A 19,313-nucleotide genomic window follows, 5' to 3' on the forward strand; every position below is an offset into this window, starting at 1 on the left:
TGAATGAAGACATAGTCCCAGACTTCAAGATGTCAACTATTGGAGCATAATGGTTAAGAACATAAGCTCTAGAGACAGAGCTGGGTTCTAATTCTGATGCTATGACTGTATGAACTTGTGGAGTGACCTAACATCTCTAAACCTTCATTTGTAAAATGAGGCTATTAATAGTACCAAGACAAATCTGTATCAAATGCTGCATACCTACATTTCACAAAAATATTCTCTCTCATTCCCTTATAGTTAGCTTCCTTTACCCAAGTTCTAGAGTCTAATGATTTATTCTCAAAAAACAAAAAATTTTTTGAGATGGAGTTTGGCTTTTGTCACCCGGGCCTGGAGTGCAGTGGCGAGATCTCTGCTCACTGCAACCTCCGCCTCCCGTGTTCAAGAAATTCTCCTCTCCCAACCTTCTGAGTAGCTGGGATTACAGGCATATGCCACCACGCCTGGCTAATTTTTGTATTTTTAGTACACGTGGGGTTTCAACATGTTGGCCAGGCTGATCTCAAGCGCCTGACCTCAGGTGATCCACCTGCCGTGGCCTCCCAAAGTGCTGGGATTACAGGTGTGAGCCACCACGCCCGACTTTAATTTTTTAAACTACTTCATTGAGGTATTATTGTTGTACAAAAAGCTGTATATATTTATTGTATATAACCTAATGAGTTTGGAGATAAGTATACAAGCATGAAACCAGCACCACAATCTATACCATAACCCAAGCATCACATGTAAAGGTTTCTTCTCATCCTCTTATTTATTAAGTATACGATACAGTATTGTAAACTGTAGGCACTGTGCTATATAATAGATCTCAAACTTAATCATTTTGAAAGTGAAACTTTGTACCTTTTGACTAATACCACCTTTTTCCCCAGTCCCCAGGCCCTGGCAGTCACTGTTCTACTCTGCTTTGATTTTTCTAGATTCTTCACATACATGGTATTATGTAGTATTTGTCCAAAAACTATCTGGATTAATTTCACTTAGCATAATGTTTTCCAGTTTCATTCATGTTATCACAAATGGCAGGATTTTCTTTACTAAATAATATTCCGTTGTGTGTATATGCCACATTTTCTTTATCCGTTCATCTGTCAGTGAACATTTAGGTTGTTTCCATGTCTAGGCTATTGTGAATAATACTGCACTGAACGTGGGAGTTCAGATACCTCTTTGACATACTGATTTTATTTACTTTAAATATATACCCAGAAGTGGGATTGCAGGATCATATGGTAGTTCTATTTTAAATTTTTTCAGGAACTTTCATCCTGCTTTTCATAGTAGGTGCACCAATTTACATTCCCATCAACAATGTACAGGGTTCCCTTTTATCTACATCTTAACTAATAATCATTTGGTTTTTTTTTTATTATAGTGGTCATCCTGACAGGTGTGAGGTGATATATCATTGTGGTTTTGATTTGCAGTACAAATCAAATTACCTGGATAATTGGTGATGTTGAGCACCTTTTCATATACCCACTGCCCATTTTTATGTCTTCTTTGGAGAAATGTCTATTTAGATCTTTTGCCTATTTTAAAAATTGTGTTATTTGTTTGAGTTTTGGGAGTTTTAGCATTCAGTTGTAGGAGTTTCTTATGTATTTTAGATATTAACTATACATAAGTTACATGATTTGAAAATATTTTCTCCCATTCTTTAAGTTGCCTTTTCATGTTGTTGGTTGTTTCTTTTGTTGTGCAGAAGCTTTTCAGTTTGATACAGTCCCATTTGTCTATTTTTGCTTTTGTTTCTGGTGCTCGTAGTGTCATATTCAACAAATCATTGCCAAGGCCAATGTCAAGAAGCTTTTCCCCTGTTTTCTTCTAGGAGTTTTATAGCTTCAGGCCTTACATTTAAGTATTTAATCCATTTTGAGTTTATTTTTGTATATGGTATAATATAGGAGTCCAATTTCATTTTCTTGCATGTATATCTCCAAAAGTAATCAGTTTTGTTAAGAAAAGTAAAGTAGTCAAAGTGGGATGGCAGGGAGTAAATAAGATGGGTGAGCAAAGCTTCATTGAGAAGTTGTTTGAGTGAAGTATGAAGGAGGTAAGGAAATGATCATATGATAAGGCTATTCCAGGTAGAGAGAACAGCAAGTGAAGGTGCTATAAGGCAGGAGTTCTGGTGTGCTACAGCAGCAAGACCTGGGCAGCTGGAGCCAGTGAGTAAGAAGGAGAGGAAAATAGAAAGGGAAAACACAGAAGTGTGGAAGCAAGAATCAGAACATATGGGCCATTGCGAGAATTTTGGCTTTTGCTCTGAGTAAGATGGGAATCAATGGGTTTCCAAACAGAGAATGATATAATCTGATATATTTTAAAAGAATCATTCTGACTTCTATACTAAGAACAAATCATAAAAAGATAAGGCCCAGGCATGGTGGCTCACGCCTATAATCCCAGCACTTTGGGAGGCTGAGGAGGAAGATCACCTGAGGTCAGGAGTTCAAGACCAGCCTGTCCAACATGGTGAAATCCCATCTTTACTAAAAATACAAAAAATTAGCCGGGCATGGTGGTGTGTGCCTGTATCCCAGTTACTCAGGAGGCTGAGGCAGGAGAATCGCTTGAACTCAGGAGGTAGAAGTTGCAGTGCGTCGAGATCACACCACTGCACTCCAGCCTGAGTGACAGAGCAATACTCCATCTCGTGTGTGTGTGTGTGTGTGTGTGTGTGTGTGTGTGTGTGTATCTTTAGATGATTAGGATATTTGAGTATGGATTAGATACTAAATGATATAAATGATATTTTTTAGGTATGAGATTGGCATGGTAATCATATTTAAAAGAAAGGTTATCAGTTGGAGGTATACATAGCAGTATCTACTGGTAAAATTATGTCTAGATCTTGCTTTCAGTGCTGCAGCAAAAATAAACAAAAATGAGAGGATTGATAAAACAAAGTAGGTAAAATGTTGATAATTGTTAAAGTAGGTGATGGATGCATGGGATTCATTATATTATTATATGGAGTTTATTATACTCTTTCGTCTACTTTTGTATATATTTGAAATGCCCATAATAAAAAGTAGGCAGTGGCCGGGCATGGTGGCTCATGCCTGTAATCCCAGAACTTTGAGAGGCCAAGGCGGGAGGATCACTTGAGCCCAGGAGTTCAAGACCAGCCCAGGCAACAAAGAGAGACCCTGTCTCTACAAACAAACAAAAAAAGTTAGCCAAGTGTGGTGGCACATGGCTGTGGTCCCAGGTATTCAGGAGGCTGGGGTGGGAGGCTCACTGGAGCCCAGGAGGCAGAGGTTACAGTGAGCCAGGGTCGTGTGAATGCATTCTAGCCTGGGTGACAAAACAAGACCTTATCTCAAAAAAAAAAAAATGTAGAGAGAAAAAAAGTATGTGTATAACATTTTACTTAGTAATTCTACCTTCAATAATTTATCATAAAGGAATAATCAAGAAAAAATAACAAAATAAATACCAAAAAATAGAACAAAAACCAAAAACAAACCAAAAAATTATTAGATATTCTGAAAGATAAGTAAAAAGATTCTCATCTTAGTGTTCTCATAATAGCTAAAATTTGAATAACCTAAATTTCTAACAGTTGGAAAATAAAAACTATGCTATAACCCATGTGATAAAATTAAATTGTTTTCAAAGTCCTTAAATTGTTTTCAAAGACAATTTAATGATGTTAAAAATGGTCACTATAAAACATAAAGTCAAAAAAGCAGAATGGAAAATTGGATACAATATTATCACAATTTTGACTAAAAAGTATTTATAAATATACATATGTATTTTAAAAGATAAGAGTCTCACTCTGTCACCCATGCTGAAGTGTTGTGGCACTATCATAGCACATTGTGACCTCAAACTTCTGGGTTCAAGCAGTCCTCCCACCTCAGCCTCCTGGGTAGCTTGGACTACAGGCAAGCACCACCGTGCCTGGCTATTTTTTATTAAAAAATAACTTTTGAGCTAGGCATGGTGACGCACACCTGTAATCCTAGTACTTTGGAAGGCTGAGGTGAATAGATTACATGAGATCAGGAGTTTGAGACCAGCCTGACCAACATGGTGAAACCCTGTCTCTACTAAAAATATAAAAAGTAGTCGGATGTGGTGGCAGGCACCTGTCATCTCAGCTGCTCAGAAGGCTGAGGTAGGAAAATCACTTGAACCCAGAAGGCAGAGGTTACAGTGAGCCGGGATCGCACCACTGCATTCCAGCCTGAGCGACAGAGTAAGACTCCATCTCAAAAAATGATGATAATAATTTTTTGTAGAGACAGTCTCACTATGTTGTCCAGGCTGGTCTCAAACTCCTGGCCTCAAGCAATTCTCTCACCTCAGCCCCCAAAGCGCTAGGATTACAGGGGTGAACTACCATGCCTGTCCCTGTACCTATAAATATTTATAGATAAAAGACTTTAAGGAAATATGCTAAATTATTAATGATATTCTTTATCTCTAAGTGATAAAATTTTAGATCTTTTGATTCTTTATACTCTGTTTTTCTAAAATTTTCTTTGGTATACCTACCTACTTTTATTAAAACAAACAGAAGAGGGGAATGTAAATTAGTTCAACCTTTGTGGAAGACAGTGTGGCAATTCCTCAAAGACCTAGAACCAGAAATACCATTTGACCCAGCAATCCCATTACTGGTTATATACCCAAAGGAATATAAATCATTCTAGTATAAAGACACATGCACTTACATGTTCATTGCAGCACTGTTCCCAATAGCAAAGTCAATGCAAATGCCTATCGATGATAGACTGGATAAAGAAAATGTGGTACATGTACATCATGGAATACTATGTAGCCATAAAAAGGAATGAGAAGATGTCCTTTGCAGGGACATGGATGGAGCTGGAAGCCATTATCCTCAACAAACTAATGCAGGAACAGAAAACCAAACACCACATGTTATCACTTATAAGTAGGAGCTGAACAGTGAAAACACAGGGACACAGGGAGGGGAACAACACACACTGGGGCCTGTTGTGTGGAGGGGGAGGGAGAGCATCAGGAAAAATAGCTAATGCATGTGGGGCTTAATAGCTAGGTGATGGATTAATAGGTGCAGCAAACCACTCTGGCACATGTTTACCTATGTAACAAACCTGCACATTCTGCACATGTATCCTGGAACTTAAGAAGTATTATGTTTTAATTCAAGACATCAAAAAAAAAAAAACAGGACAGACTATAAAAGTTTCAGGTTTAAACCTTTTGACCCAGTAACAAACCTAATATAAGGATAAAGAAATCAGCCAGGCGCAGTGGCTGACAGCTGTAATCCCAGCACTTTGGAAGGCTGAGGCAGGTGGATCACTTGAGGTCAAGAGTTCGAGACCAGCCAGGCCAACATAGTGAAACCATGTCTCTACTAAAATACAAAAATTAGCCGGGTGCAGTGGCACATGCCTATAATCCCAGCTACTTGGGAAGCTGAGACAAGAGGATCACTTGAACCCAGGAGGCAGAGGTTACAGTGAGCCAAGATCATTCCTCTGAACCTCAGCCTGGGCAATAGAGCAAGACTCAGTCTCAAAAAAGCAAACAAACAAAGGAAATAGTCAAATATGGATAAAAATTCCAAGATTCATGTTCCAGGGTATTCATTGAATTTTTTTATTTGTTTGTTGTTGTTGTTCGAGTTCCAGTGATTCTCCTGCCTCAGCCTCCCAAGTAGCTGGGATTACAGGCACACACCACCATGCCCCGCTAATTTTTGTATTTTTGGTAGAGAAAGGGTTTCATCATGTTGGCCAGGCTGGTCTTGAACTCCTGACCTCAGGTGATCCAGCTGCCTCAGCCTACCAAAGTGCTGGGATTACGGGTATGAGCCACCTCGCCAGGCTGAATTGCTGTTTTTATTAGCAGAAAAGTTGGAAATGTCTAAGTGACCAACAAAGGAAGAATGATTAATCATGATCCATCTTTATTATGCAGCTATTAAATGTTTTCAAAGTATGAAATACAGAAAATACTCATGGTATAATAAAAAGAAAGCTTGGTAAATTACATGCTCAATATGATTCAAATACATTTTATAAAATGAAAGATTGGAGACAGACAAAATGTGAGCAGGTTTGGGGTGATTTTAATTTTTCTGTTTTTTATTTCTGAATTGTCTACACTGATCATGTATTACTTTATAATTTAAAAAATTTAGTCTGGTTATGGTGGTGCATGCCTGTAATCCCAGCACTTTGGGAGGCCAACGCCGGTGGATCACGTGAGGTCAGGAGTTCAAGACCAGCCTGGCCAACATAGTGAAACCCTGTGTCTACTGAAAATACAAAAAATTAGCCGTGATAGCATGCATCTGTAACCTCAGCTACTCGGGGGGCTGAGGCAGGAGAATGGCCTGAACCTGGGAGGTGGAGGTTGTAGTGAGCCAAGATTGTGCCATTACGTTCCAGCCTGGGCAATAAGAATGAAACTCCGAATCTGATTTGTGTATAATGAGGGAAGCCCTTTTAGCTGTATGTCTCCTGACAGTGCTCACTAGTCTGGTAGCAAAATTGGGCAGTAGGGGATGGTAGTCATCTAGCATTAGATGTGCTTGGCAAAGGTGACAGGAATCTGTGTTGCTTGTCTACTTCCATGGTCGATGTGAAGATGTTTTTTATAAACTGTAAAGTTCTACACAAATAGTAGTGGTAGTTTTTGATCTATCCCCATGCCACTGTCCTAATTTAAGCCCTCATTATTCTTACATGAACTTATTGACTGCTCTTCCTGCCTTCACTCTCTCTCCAAATCATCTTTTACATTACTGCCCAGAGTTCTTTTTCTGAAGCACCAGTAAGATGGTGGTGGTTTTTCTTCCCCTTCAGAAACCTGCATTGGCTATCCATGTCTGAACTTTTAAGCCACAAATTTGAGGCCTTTTTAAATGTGATCTCAAACTATCTTTCTACCCTAATTTCCTGCTACATCTCCATGTACTGTTTGCTCTGTCCTCATCATCCTACCTACCTTTCCCTAAACATGCAAGGCTTAGCTAACGCTCTGTTCTTGTTCATGCTGCATCATGTAAAACATGTGAAGGACACACTTTGGACTTACAGTTAAGATGACTTGTATTACTGCTTTGTTTCTGCTGTTTATAGGTGGCTATGTGGCCTTTAATATATTATTTTAACCTCTTTGAGCCTCAGGGTTTTTTAAAATTAATTTCTTCATCTTTATAATGTTAATACCTACCTCAAAGAGTTGTTAGAATTCATTCAGATAATGAATATGAAAGCATGTTGTAAGTAGATGCACAGTATGTAGATCCACACATGTATGGCATTATTTTCTACCTACCTCTGTCAGTATGCTTTTGACCTCAAATAACAGAAATCCAACTGAAAATGGCTTAAACAATGAGGAAGCAACTCTGGAGGTAAGGCAGTTCCAGGGTTTTTTAATTCAGCAGCTCATAGCATCATCCTACTATCTTCCTGCTTCATACTCTTTGTTTTGTTCTTTTGGGCTTGTTACGCTCATGGTCCTAAGGTGGCTGCTAATAGTCTTAGTTGTCACATGAAGACAGCAACGTTCAGGTGCAGGAAAGGAGAAATCCCATTAGTATGCCTCTTTTTAAGAGTGAGGAACCTCTCTAGAAGCCTCCCCTCACCCCCCACCCCATAAACTTTGCCTGATGTCTAATCCACGGAAATTGTACCAACGCCTAACCAGTCATCATTGGGAAGGGAAATCAGCTAATCTTCATTAGCTTAGACCAATCACGATTCACCCCCTGGTACTGGCCCTCACCTCTCCTGAAGGAACAGATGCTCAGGAAAAGGACAAAGTGGGGGCTTTGTTAGGGAGGGAAAAGATTACGATAGCATGATGTCTTCAGGGTTGACCCAGGTTTGTTAGGGCAAGGAGATGAAAGGAAGGAGTGCTAAGTAGTAAATAAGCATAAAGGGGAGCTTGCTTTCAGTGACTCAGGATTTCAGTCAGGCATCATACAAAATGATGAAAGAACAGGTGGGGTGGGAAGAATGTGAACCTTTGGTTTCACTAGTTTTACATTGCAGTTTCAAAGTTTATCTTTATGTCCAAGTAGGTATGTGGTGGAACTGATGAAGACCCTGATGATAAAAATGCACCCTTTCGGCAACGGCCATTTTGCAAATATAAAGGACATACTGCTGATCTCCTTGATCTTTCATGGTCTAAAGTAAGAAATTCTTATTTGAATTGTATGTTAATTCTGTTTGTAAGGAGCTGATGGTGTAGTCTCAGCACAATTTCTTCTCTGGGAAACGTCAGATTTTTTATCTTATGACCTTCAACTGATTGGATGATGACGAACATCATCATCATTATCATCACTATCTGCCAAGTAGCATTTTAGGCACTGAGGACACAGACAAAAGTTAAGTACTTGACATGTGCTCTGTTCATACCCTCAAAACAACCTTATGAGATTGTTGATGTTTTCTTATCAAGGATTTAAAAAACCAAGGATCCATACATGTTAAGAAACATGGCTAAAGGCGTATAGCTACAGTTAAGGGATTTTAGGTTCAAACCACATGACTTTGGAGCATTACTCTCTAGCCCATTCCAGTGTCACAATAGTTAATCACTACAAGGAAACAGGATGACAAAAATAAATGTGGTGGCATGCGCCTGTAATCTCAGCTGTTCGAGAGTATATTTTCTTTCCTGATGTTCTTTCCGTTCTATCTCTTAGGAGGCAGCAATAATATGATTTAGTATCTATCCAGCTACCTAATTGTCTCAAGTGAGTAATGTGCATTTTTAAGGACTGGTGCCAGCCTATAAACAACCTGGTCTTCCTGGTCCCTGATGATATGAGTGTAGAACACCAGTCTGTGAAGGCATAAGTACAGACACCAAGAGTAAACTGTTTAGAAGTGTTTATGGCAGTTTTTCAGAATAAGTTTATGCCTGTTTAATCTTTTAAAACCTGGGCTTCTATTTTGTATAATAATACAAAATGGGGCTTATATTTTATATGCCTTTTATTTTTATTTCATTTATATAGTAATTGTTTTCTGTATTTTAAAATAGTTTCAATCCACAACTCATTGGAAATTTTAAAAAAAAACAGTCCTTCACCAGTCTGAGAAGCACTAGTCTAGGTGAGTTATTTCAATGAGGTGCTGCCCCATATAGGAATGGTTCCTAAGGGTCTATCCTCATATCCCCAGCCCCTCCACCCCACCCCCATCCAGAGGAAAGGAACAAAATTTCTGCAGCAAGATTCTAAGCCCCTTCAGGGTAGGAACCAGATACTATTTTACTGTTTGGTTTTTTTTTAAACACCAACTCAAACCAGATATTGTTTCTCTTTAATGTCTAGCACAGTGTTTATAATGAGTTTTTCTCTTTGTCGAAGATGTATTTTGTGCCATTAACAAGAATTACCCTGTTAATTCTTACAGTAACAACACCATGAGGCAGACAAGCTTTGATTTTTGTCTCGATGAAGAGATTGAGCCCCTGTGACCTATCTAAAATCGCAAAACTAGTTATGGGTAGAACTTCGGTTTTAATCTAATTTATCTGACTTCCAAAACCAGTGCTTAGTTTAAGAAAATTATTTAATTTCGTTTATTTAATAAGTATTAAATTCTTATAAAAGAACAAGTCTTTCTTAAAGAATACTTACTAAGAACAAGTCTTAACATGTCTTCTGCACCTTCACTTAATATTTTAGGGATGTCTACATACCTCTTTCATATGCTCAAAGCAATGAATTATCGCAGGAATTTAATACAGTCAGTTTTTGTTTTTTGTTGTTTTTTTTTTTTTTTGAGATGGAATCTCACTCTGTCTTTAGGCTGGAGTGCAGTGGTGCGATCTCAGCTCACTTCAACCTCCATCTCCCGGGTTCAAGCAATTATCCTGCCTCAGTCTCCTTCAGTAGCTGGGATAATAGGCATGGGCCACCACACCCAGCTAATTTTTTTGTATTTTTAGTGGAGACGTGGTTTCACCATGTTGGCCAGACTGGTCTCGAACTCCTGACCTCAAATGATCCACCTGCATTGGCCTCCCAAAGTGCTAGGACTACAGGCATGGACCACCACGCCTAGCCAAATAAAGTCAGTTTTCATGAACGTAGGTTCATAACTGTTTTTATACAGTTGTTATTAATCAACAGGAAATTATAAGGCAAACTGCATTTACTCTTCAAAACTTTTCTGGAACTGAGTGGATTTTGAAAATAAAAGTTACTATTATTATTTCAAAGATTTTTGTTTTCTTGTAAATTCTGTTTTTTAATTCCTTACTTTTAATCATAAAGTATACCATCTATTTGAAAACAGGTATACCACATAAAATGTGTCTACCTCACAGGGTTGCTATATAATGTGAAGAACAATGCTTTACACATCGTAAGTATGCAATAAATGTCATAATTGCCTTGATTTGTTTAGCACCTTTAGGCACATCAAAGAATACAGGGGTGTCAGTTAAGTTTTCTCATTCAGTATAACTCATAGTTCTCCTCCTTAAATAGATTGTGTTTAGGAATTAATGAGCTTCTGCTAGCTGAAAGCTTTTGACAGATAAATGGTTGGTTCCTGGGCAGTGGGCCCATCACAGTGCCTAAGTCAGTTACACTACCGTCTTCTAGCCTTGAACATTCTGTAATCTATTCTGAAAGATTTGAGAATTGCTCTTCTCTAATTTTCTTGCCTAGGGTTCGACAGGTACACAATAACTTTTCTTTTCCATGCTGCATTATAGGATAATCTTTTGAAGATATTTTAAATGACAATTAGAGATCTTTATGAGTTAAAATTCACCAGTGTTATCAATGTGAAAATAACTGAACTAAAGTGACAATAAAATGAATAGATGCCTTATACTGATAGCTAAGTTCCAATATATGCAGGCAGTGATAACTGAGGCACACCGTAGTTCTCTGCTGCTGCCTGGCAAATTTCTTTAGATATTGACAAGATTCATCCTAATTTCAGAACAGGTAATGTGAAAAAGTTTTACAATCAACGAAATATGGTATTTAACTTTTTGCGAGAAAATAGGATCTTCCAAGTGAATTTGATAATCTTTTGTTCTTTCCAATGCTGCATTTAACAATAACAAAACTGTTGGGATACAAAAACCAAAAGTTCACTTTTATTGTATAAATAGGGTTCTTTTTCATATAGTGATAACCTAATCAGTGTCATTTTCTTCATAGAACTACTTTCTTCTTTCTTCTTCAATGGATAAAACAGTCAGATTATGGCACATTTCTAGAAGAGAATGCCTTTGCTGTTTTCAACATATAGATTTTGTCACTGCCATAGCTTTCCATCCAAGAGTAAGTAACTGTTTATATGTGTTTTTATCACCCTCTAAGGAAGGTGAGAGAACGTGGTTTCTCTAGAGGGCAATTGGATTACAGGAAAAAAATTATTAACAGCTACATAGTTATGAGCAATTTAATTTTGTGTTTCATTTTGCTTTAGAAATGAGAAAGGAAATATTCTTCTGATCTGCAGTAGAAAAACTGGGGATGTTATATACTAAATGTAACAGTAAAAAGTTATCCTAAATCTTTATTAAGACATGCAAAGTATAAATAATGAAATAAAGTATCCTGTTAAAGATGTGAGATATTGCAGATGGAGGAAGAAGAGACAGCAGATGGATAAATGAGAAAGGGAAGTACCTCAGCAGAAATAGAAGACTGGGGAGGGAAGAGACAGAGGAAAAAATTGAAAGAGGCAAAGACCAAAATTCATTACAAGATATACTGAATTTGTATTGTTAGTCTTGATATCTCTTCTTAATTCCTTTTCAGTATGAAAATCATTTCATATCTTTCCCCCAGAAAGCAAGTATTTCATATGATTTCAACCAAAGGAGAAAAATTTGCTGTCATGGAATTGCAGACCTATTATATGCCCTTAGAGGACAGAGCCACCAAATGCTTAAGGCTAAATTAGTTATAGTTTTTTGCAACTGTAAGCAAAAAGGAAATCACATGTTGATGCTGACTACACTGGCTCAATTAAAATAAGCAGAGGTCTCAAGATGACCCTAGCGACAAGTTTCCCTCACCTATGTTGATGTTATGATCACATATCCAGTGGTGTCCTGAACTTTATATGTTTAACACCCATTATCTTTTTAATGTAACGTTTTAATCATATTCACATTTCTTCATCTTTTCCCCCAGATGAAGGAGAAGACTGACTTGTTTTCAATATACTTTCCTTCCCTGAGCAGGCTTATAACATAAGCAGTGATAATTCTGAACCCTTAGAAGACTTGGTTAAAAATTTTTGAAATTTACAAACATTTAATCTAGGCCAGGCATGGTGGCTCATGCCTATAATCCCAGCACTTTGGAAGGCTGAGGTGGGAGGATGGCTTAAGGCTAGGAGTTCAAGACCAGCCTGGGCAACACAATGAGACTCCACCTCTTATCACACACACACACAAATTATGTTAATACTTACCAGTTTTGATGATCAAGTCATTAGAGTCTTTCTGAAAAACACCCCCATCCCTGTACCCTATACATATAACGAAAGGATGCATTTACCCCATCAGCCACTGTGAGCAAAATCTTTCCATCTATAAATCTTTCCTAACTCTATTTTAACTATAAAGTATCAGGGTGGAAAGAGATATTTGGTTGTGATCGTTTTCTTTCTCATTCTTTTTCTTTTATTTTCCTTTTTGTTTGAGACAGGGTCTCACTTTGTCACCCAAGCTGTAATTAAGTGGCGCAGTCTTGGCTCACTCCCACCTCAACTTCCCAGCTGCCTCAGCGATCCTCTTGCCTCAGCTCCCCAGGTAGCTGGGAATACAGGCATCCACCACTATGCCTGGATAATTTTTGTATTTTTAGTAGAGACAGGGTATTGTCATGTTGCTCAGGCTGGTCTCAGATTCCTGGACTCCAGCAATCTGCCCACCTCAGCCTCCCAAAGTGCTAGGATTACAAGCGTGAGCCACCGCACCCATCTGATTGTTTTCCATGCAGTATTTTATTATTTATTAAAGTTTCTGTTCATCCAGTATTTTTTTTTTTTTTGAGACAGAGTCTCTAGGCTGGAGTGCAGTGGTACAATCTCAGCTCACTTCAACCTCAGCCTCCTGTGTTCAAGCAGTTCTACCTCAGCCTCCCGAATAGCTGGGATGACAGACATGCACCACCACACCCAGCTAATTTTTGTCTTTTTAGTAGAGACAGTTTCACCATTTTGGCCAGGCTGGTCTCCAACTCCTGACCTCAAGTGATCTGCCCACCTTGGCCTCACAAAGTGCTGGGATTACAGGCATGAGCCACTGCACCCAGCCCAGCCAATGATTTTTTCACAGTGCTTTTATTTGGTTTTATTTTGGAAACTATAAAGCCCTATTTCTAAAAATTTTACTGACCTGGAGTGTTTTTAAGAAGGGCTGGGATTAGCCAGGCATGGTGGCGCATGCCTGTAATCCCAGCTACTTGGGAGGCTGAGGCAGGAGAATCTCTTGAACCTGGGAGGCAGAGGTTGCAGTGAGCCGAGATTGTGCTATTACTCTCCAGCCTGGGCAACGAGCGAAACTCTGCTCAAAAAAAAAAAAAAAAAATGCAGCAGTGGCGGGGGAGCTGGGAAAGAATAGGGTAGTGATGAGGTTTTTTTTTTTTTAGGAAATAATATGTCTCTTACTATAATGTCAAAGGAAGCAAAGTAGCAGAGTTATAAAAGAAATAGCAAAACAGCCCGGGCATGGTGGCTCACGCCTGTAATCCTAGCACTTTGGGAAGCTGAGGCAGGTGGATCACCCTAGGTCAGGAGTTCAAGACCAGCCTGGCCAACATGGTGAAAACCCATCTCTAATAAAAAGACAAAAATTAGCTGAGCATGGTGGTGCATACCTGTAATCCCAGCTAAGATACTCAGGAGCCTGAGGCAGGAGAATTGCTTGAGCCCCAGGAGGTGGAGGTTGCAGTGAGCCAGAATCCTGCCACTATATAGCAAAATGGAGATACACACACATAGATATATATATGTAAAAATTCTGAATTAGAAGACTAAGTTAAAGTCTTAGTCTTTGCCCCCTCCAAAAAAAAAAAAAAAGGTATTTTTACCTGTTCAGCTCTTCTACTGGCAGACATTGAATATTGAATAGAGCCTACTATACCATAACCATGGAAATGTCCATCATTTATAGCTTGTCTTTGACAAGTTTCAGAGATGGGTAAGAATAATAATCTTTGGCAAAGAACAGAAACTCTTAGGGTGGAGGGAAAGGGGGAAAAAAAATAATCTTGGCTGGGTATGGTGGCTCACTCCTATAATCCCAGCACTTTGGGAGTTTGAGGCAGGAGGATCACTTGAGGCCAGGAGTTTGAGACCAGCCTGAGCAACATAGGGAGACCCCATTTCTTTCTCTTTTTTTTTAGATGGAGTTTTGTGTGCTTGTTGCCAGGCTGGAGTGCAATGGCATGGTCTTGGCTCACTGAAACCTCTGCCTCCCAGGCTCAAGCAATTCTCCTGCCTCAGCCTTCTGAGTAGCTGGGATTGCAGGCATGCACCACCATGCCCAGCTAATTTTGTGTTTTTAATAGAGATGGGATTTCTCCATGTTGGTCAGGCTGGTGTTGAACTGCCGACCTCAGGTTATCCACTTGCCTCGGCCTCCCAAAGTGCTGGGATTAAAGGTGTGAGCCACAGCACCTGGCCAGGGAGACCCCATTTCTATAAAAATTTTAAACATTAGCCAGGTATGATGGTGTGCTTCTTTGATCCCAACTACTTGGGAGGCTGATGTGAAAGGATCACTTGAGCCCAGGAGGTTGAGTCTGCAGTAAGCCGTGATCAAGCCTCTGTACTCCAGCCTAGGCAACAAACGGAGACCCCCATCACCAAAAAAACTACATGGGTGTATATATATCTTATGTTGCCAAAATCAAAACAAGCTTAGTGGTAGGACTGATTTAGTTTAAAGCAGGGGTCTCGACCCTAGTACTATTGACATTCTTTGTTATAGGAGGAGAGATAGCTGTGCGTTATAGGATGTTTAGCAGCATCTGGCCTCTCTACCCACTAGATACTGGTAGCATCCTGATCCTCCCACCAGTTATGACAACCAAAATGTCTCCAGATAATGCCAGATATCCCTGGTGGGATCAAATTGCCACAGGTTGAGAATCCCTGGTTTGAGAGCAGAATTTGAATAATGAAGCAATTATCTGTTGACATGGTGTCAACAAAATGACTGGTTTGGGGGCCACTAACAGATGTTGATCTTTTATCCAAGCATTACATGTATCCCAGAGGAAGGTATAATATACGATAGATTTCCCATAGCATGTTCCTGAAAGGTGTAGCACCTCCCCTAACATGCCCCCCAAAAAAAGTCTGTGGTTAAATATGTTGAAAAATGCTACCTACTTTATCCTCTTTTTGGAGGTTCAGAATGCAGGTTAACTGAAAATCATGTTTAACTTTCTGTTACCCAGAATTTCTCAAAGTTACTTTATCACAGAACCTTCTTCCATACACTGTACACTCAAACACATTATCTGTTACCATCCGTATTTTGCGAAAGGCAGTTTAAGGATATGATAAAGTGATTAGAACCTTATTTCTGCAAAATGAATAGTGAGGTTTCTAATTGTTGTTACTGCTTTTGTCGCATAAAATAATGCTTGCTTAAAGAATAGTAATTTTTGTTGTTGTTGTTGTTGTTTTTGAGGCGGAGTTTCGCTGTTGTTACCCAGGCCGGAGTGCAATGGCACGATCTTGGCTCACTGCAACCTCCACCTCCTGGGTTCAAGCAATTCTCCTGCCTCAGCCTCCTGAGTAGCTGGGATTACAGGCACGTGCCACCATGCCCACCTAATTTTTTGTATTTTTAGTAGAGACGGGGTTTCACCATGTTGACCAGGATGGTCTCAAACCCCTGACCTCAGGTGATCTGCCTGCCTCAGCCTCCCAAAGTGCTGGGATTACAGGCTTGAGCCACCACGCCCAGCCAAGTGAGACATGATGTAAGTCTCACTCTGTTGCCAAGCTGGAATGCAGTGGCGCGATCTCAGCTCAGTGCAACCTCTGCCTCCCAGGTTCAAGTGATTCTCCTGCCTCAGTCTCCCTAGTAGCTGGGACAACAGGCGCGTGCCAGCATGCCTGACTAATTTTTGTATTTTTAGTAGAGATGGGGTTTCACCATGTTGGCCAGGATGGTCTCGATATCTTGACCCTGTGACTCACCCACCTCAGCCTCCTATAGTACTGGGATTACAGGCATGAGCCACTACACCTGGTCCTGAAATCTGCATTTTTAAACTATTATAATAGACTTACTGATTTGATATGCTAATGAGTTTTTTCTTGATGGGGTAAAATGGAAGCTTTCTCTTTTGCCACTTTTAGGATGACAGGTATTTTCTAAGTGGGTCGTTGGATGGAAAGCTCCGCCTTTGGAACATACCTGACAAAAAAGTGGCTTTGTGGAATGAAGTAGATGGTCAGACGAAATTGATCACAGCTGCAAATTTCTGTCAAAATGGAAAATATGCAGTGATTGGGACATACGATGGCAGATGTATTTTCTATGATACAGAGGTAAATGATTGTTTTCTGTAAATTATATAATTTTATGCTTAGTAAACACTTTCATGATTTTGGACAAGTTGTTTATCCCCTCTGAGCTTTAACTGCATTTTCTCTAAATTGGGACAAATAATACCATGTCTGTCTTAAGAGTTGGAACAGATGACTTTTGAGATTTCTTCTAATTCGAATTAAAAAAATTTTTGAGATGGAGTCTCACTCTGTCACCCAGGATGGAGTGCAGTGGAGCTATCTCGGCTTACTACAACCTCCTTCTCCCCGATTCAAGTGATTCTTGTGCCTCAGCTTCCCAAGTAGCTGAGACTACAGGCACATGCCACCACACCCAGCTAAATTTTGTATTTTTTGGTAGAGACAGGATTTCACCATCTTGGCCAGGCTGGTCTCGAACTCCTGACCTCAAGCGATTCACCTGCCTCAGCCTCCCAGAGTGCTGGGATTACAGGTGTGAGCCACCACTTCCAAGCAAAAAGAATTCTTTTATAGAGACAGAGTTTCATTCTGTCACCCAAGTTAGAGTGTAGTGGTGCAATTATTGGCTCACTACAGCCTCAAACTCTTGGACTCAAGCAGTTTTCCTGCCTCAGCCTCCTGAGTAGCTAGAATTACAGATGCAAGCCACCACACATGCTCCTAATTCTAATATGTTAAATGTATGATTTATTTTTAGCATTTGAAATATCATACACAAATACATGTCCGATCTACTAGAGGGCGCAACAAAGTTGGAAGAAAAATTACTGGCATTGAGCCTTTACCTGGAGAAAATAAGGTACTACAGTGTTGAAAACCATGTCTCTCTATATTATATACCTAGATTCTTGAAAGTTAGTTATTAACATCTTGGCAAAAAATGTACTCTTTTTCTTATCGAATACTACTTTTTCTAGTTTTGGGGTACATTTGTATGTGTGTAACACCCTTTTTGGATTGTAGCTTAACTTGTATTAAAAGATAATATTTTTAACTTTTCATTTGATCTACTTTTAGATATTGGTAACCTCAAATGACTCCAGAATCAGACTATATGATTTGAGAGATTTGTCACTCTCCATGAAGTATAAGGGTTACGTCAATAGCAGCAGCCAGATCAAAGCAAGTTTCAGGTAAATTGGCAATGAGATATTCCCAAAAGAGATCAGAATATTTCTCCCCTACTTCTGTTTTTCCATTGGTCTATGCCTTATGTTTAATAAGGTTTTTATTTTCACTTTTGCAACTGGTATTTTATTATCATGCAATAATTTACCTTGTCCACCTGTATAATCTATTGGATTAGAATTTCCCCTATTCCGCAGATGAAGAAACCAAGACTCAGAAAATTAAGTGATTGGCCTAAAGTCATAGTTGTAGAGCCAGGATTAGAAAACTCTCATCTCTGAAGTTTTTGCTTTTGTACCTTTGTTTATGCTTTTAAGAGGGGGCTCATCCTGCCACTCCCCTCTCTGCCGCATTGTCTTGAACCTTTTAGGAAACGAAGGAACCTTTTAGGACACTAAGAAAGCATTTTAACACCACACAGCCCAGTGTCCTCTATCCAAAACTTTACATAGCATTATTATTTAAATTTCTAATTTGGGGCCAGGCAAGGTGTTTTACACCTGTAATCCCAGCAGTTTGGGAGGCCGAGGCAGACAGAGCACCTGAGGTTGGGAGTTCCAGACCAGCCTGACCAACATGGAGAAACCCTGCCTCTACTAAAAATACAAACTTAGCTGGACATGGTGGTGCATGCCTGTAATCCCAGCTACTTGGGAAGCTGAGGCAGTAGAATCACTTGAACCAGGAGGTAGAGGTTGCGATGAGCTAATACCACGCCATTGCACTCCAGCCTAGGCAACAAGAGCAAAACTCTGTGTCAATAAAAAGGGGGGGGGGGCCGGGCACCATGGCTCATGCCTGTAATCCCAGCATTGGCACTTTGGAAGGCCTAGGCAAGTAGATCACAAGGTCAAGAGATCGGGACCATCCTGGCCCACATGGTGAAACCCTGTCTCTACTAAAAATACGAAAATTAACTGGGTGTGGTGGCATGTGCCTGTAGTCCTGGCTACTCAGGAGGCTGAGGCAGGAGAATTGCTTGAACCCCAGAGGCGGAGATTGCAGTGAGCCGAGATCGTGCCACTGTACTCCAACCTGGCGACAGAGCAAGACCCTGTCTCAAAAAAAAAAGAAAAAGAAAATTTTGAGTTCTGGACACTCTCCTAAAATTGGGTTAGCTGTCTTTTATTCTTTCTAGCCCTCTTCTTTCAGCCCTTTTCTTACCAATTCTTCTTTTTTCTTGAATTGTGCAGTAATTACCCAATAATTCAACTGGTAAAGTATTCTGCTTCTGTCTTTCACACCTTAAATTATCATTCCTCCCAACGTAAATTAACTAACACATAGTTACCTAGAGCACTGATGCAAATACAAGTGCCAGGCCCCTACATCATACCTACACATTTAGAACATCTTGAGTGACACCATGAGTCTACGTATTTGACAAGATCCTTTGTGTGTTATTTTAGGTATCACAAAGTAGGAAGCACTGATAAAGGAAACCTTTAAACATACACACTCACATTTTATTTGTTTTTTCTTTCTTCCCCAAATTCAGCCATGATTTTACTTACCTCGTTAGTGGTTCCGAAGATAAGTACGTTTACATATGGAGTACTTACCATGACCTAAGCAAGTTTACTTCAGTCAGGAGAGATCGTAATGACTTCTGGGAAGGTATTAAAGGTAAGTAAATACTTGCTTTTGTGTGTCTTATAAGAG

At 39.6% G+C, this 19,313-nt stretch overlaps 1 protein-coding gene across 1 annotated transcript in view; it reads left to right on the forward strand.

Annotated features, from left to right (window-relative positions):
- The window catches only part of WDR44 (WD repeat domain 44), a 98,627-nt gene that overhangs the window by 73,559 nt on the left and 5,755 nt on the right, over positions 1-19,313 (forward strand). The window contains exons 13-18 of the mRNA XM_002763194.6: positions 8,057-8,170; positions 11,174-11,296; positions 16,350-16,541; positions 17,221-17,322; positions 17,541-17,656; positions 19,150-19,277. Of these exons, the coding sequence (XP_002763240.1) occupies positions 8,057-8,170; positions 11,174-11,296; positions 16,350-16,541; positions 17,221-17,322; positions 17,541-17,656; positions 19,150-19,277 (775 nt within the window). The remainder of the gene's footprint in view (positions 1-8,056; positions 8,171-11,173; positions 11,297-16,349; positions 16,542-17,220; positions 17,323-17,540; positions 17,657-19,149; positions 19,278-19,313) is intronic.

Source organism: Callithrix jacchus, chromosome X (genome assembly GCF_049354715.1).
Source record: "Callithrix jacchus isolate 240 chromosome X, calJac240_pri, whole genome shotgun sequence".
Classification (NCBI taxonomy): domain Eukaryota; kingdom Metazoa; phylum Chordata; class Mammalia; order Primates; family Cebidae; genus Callithrix; species Callithrix jacchus.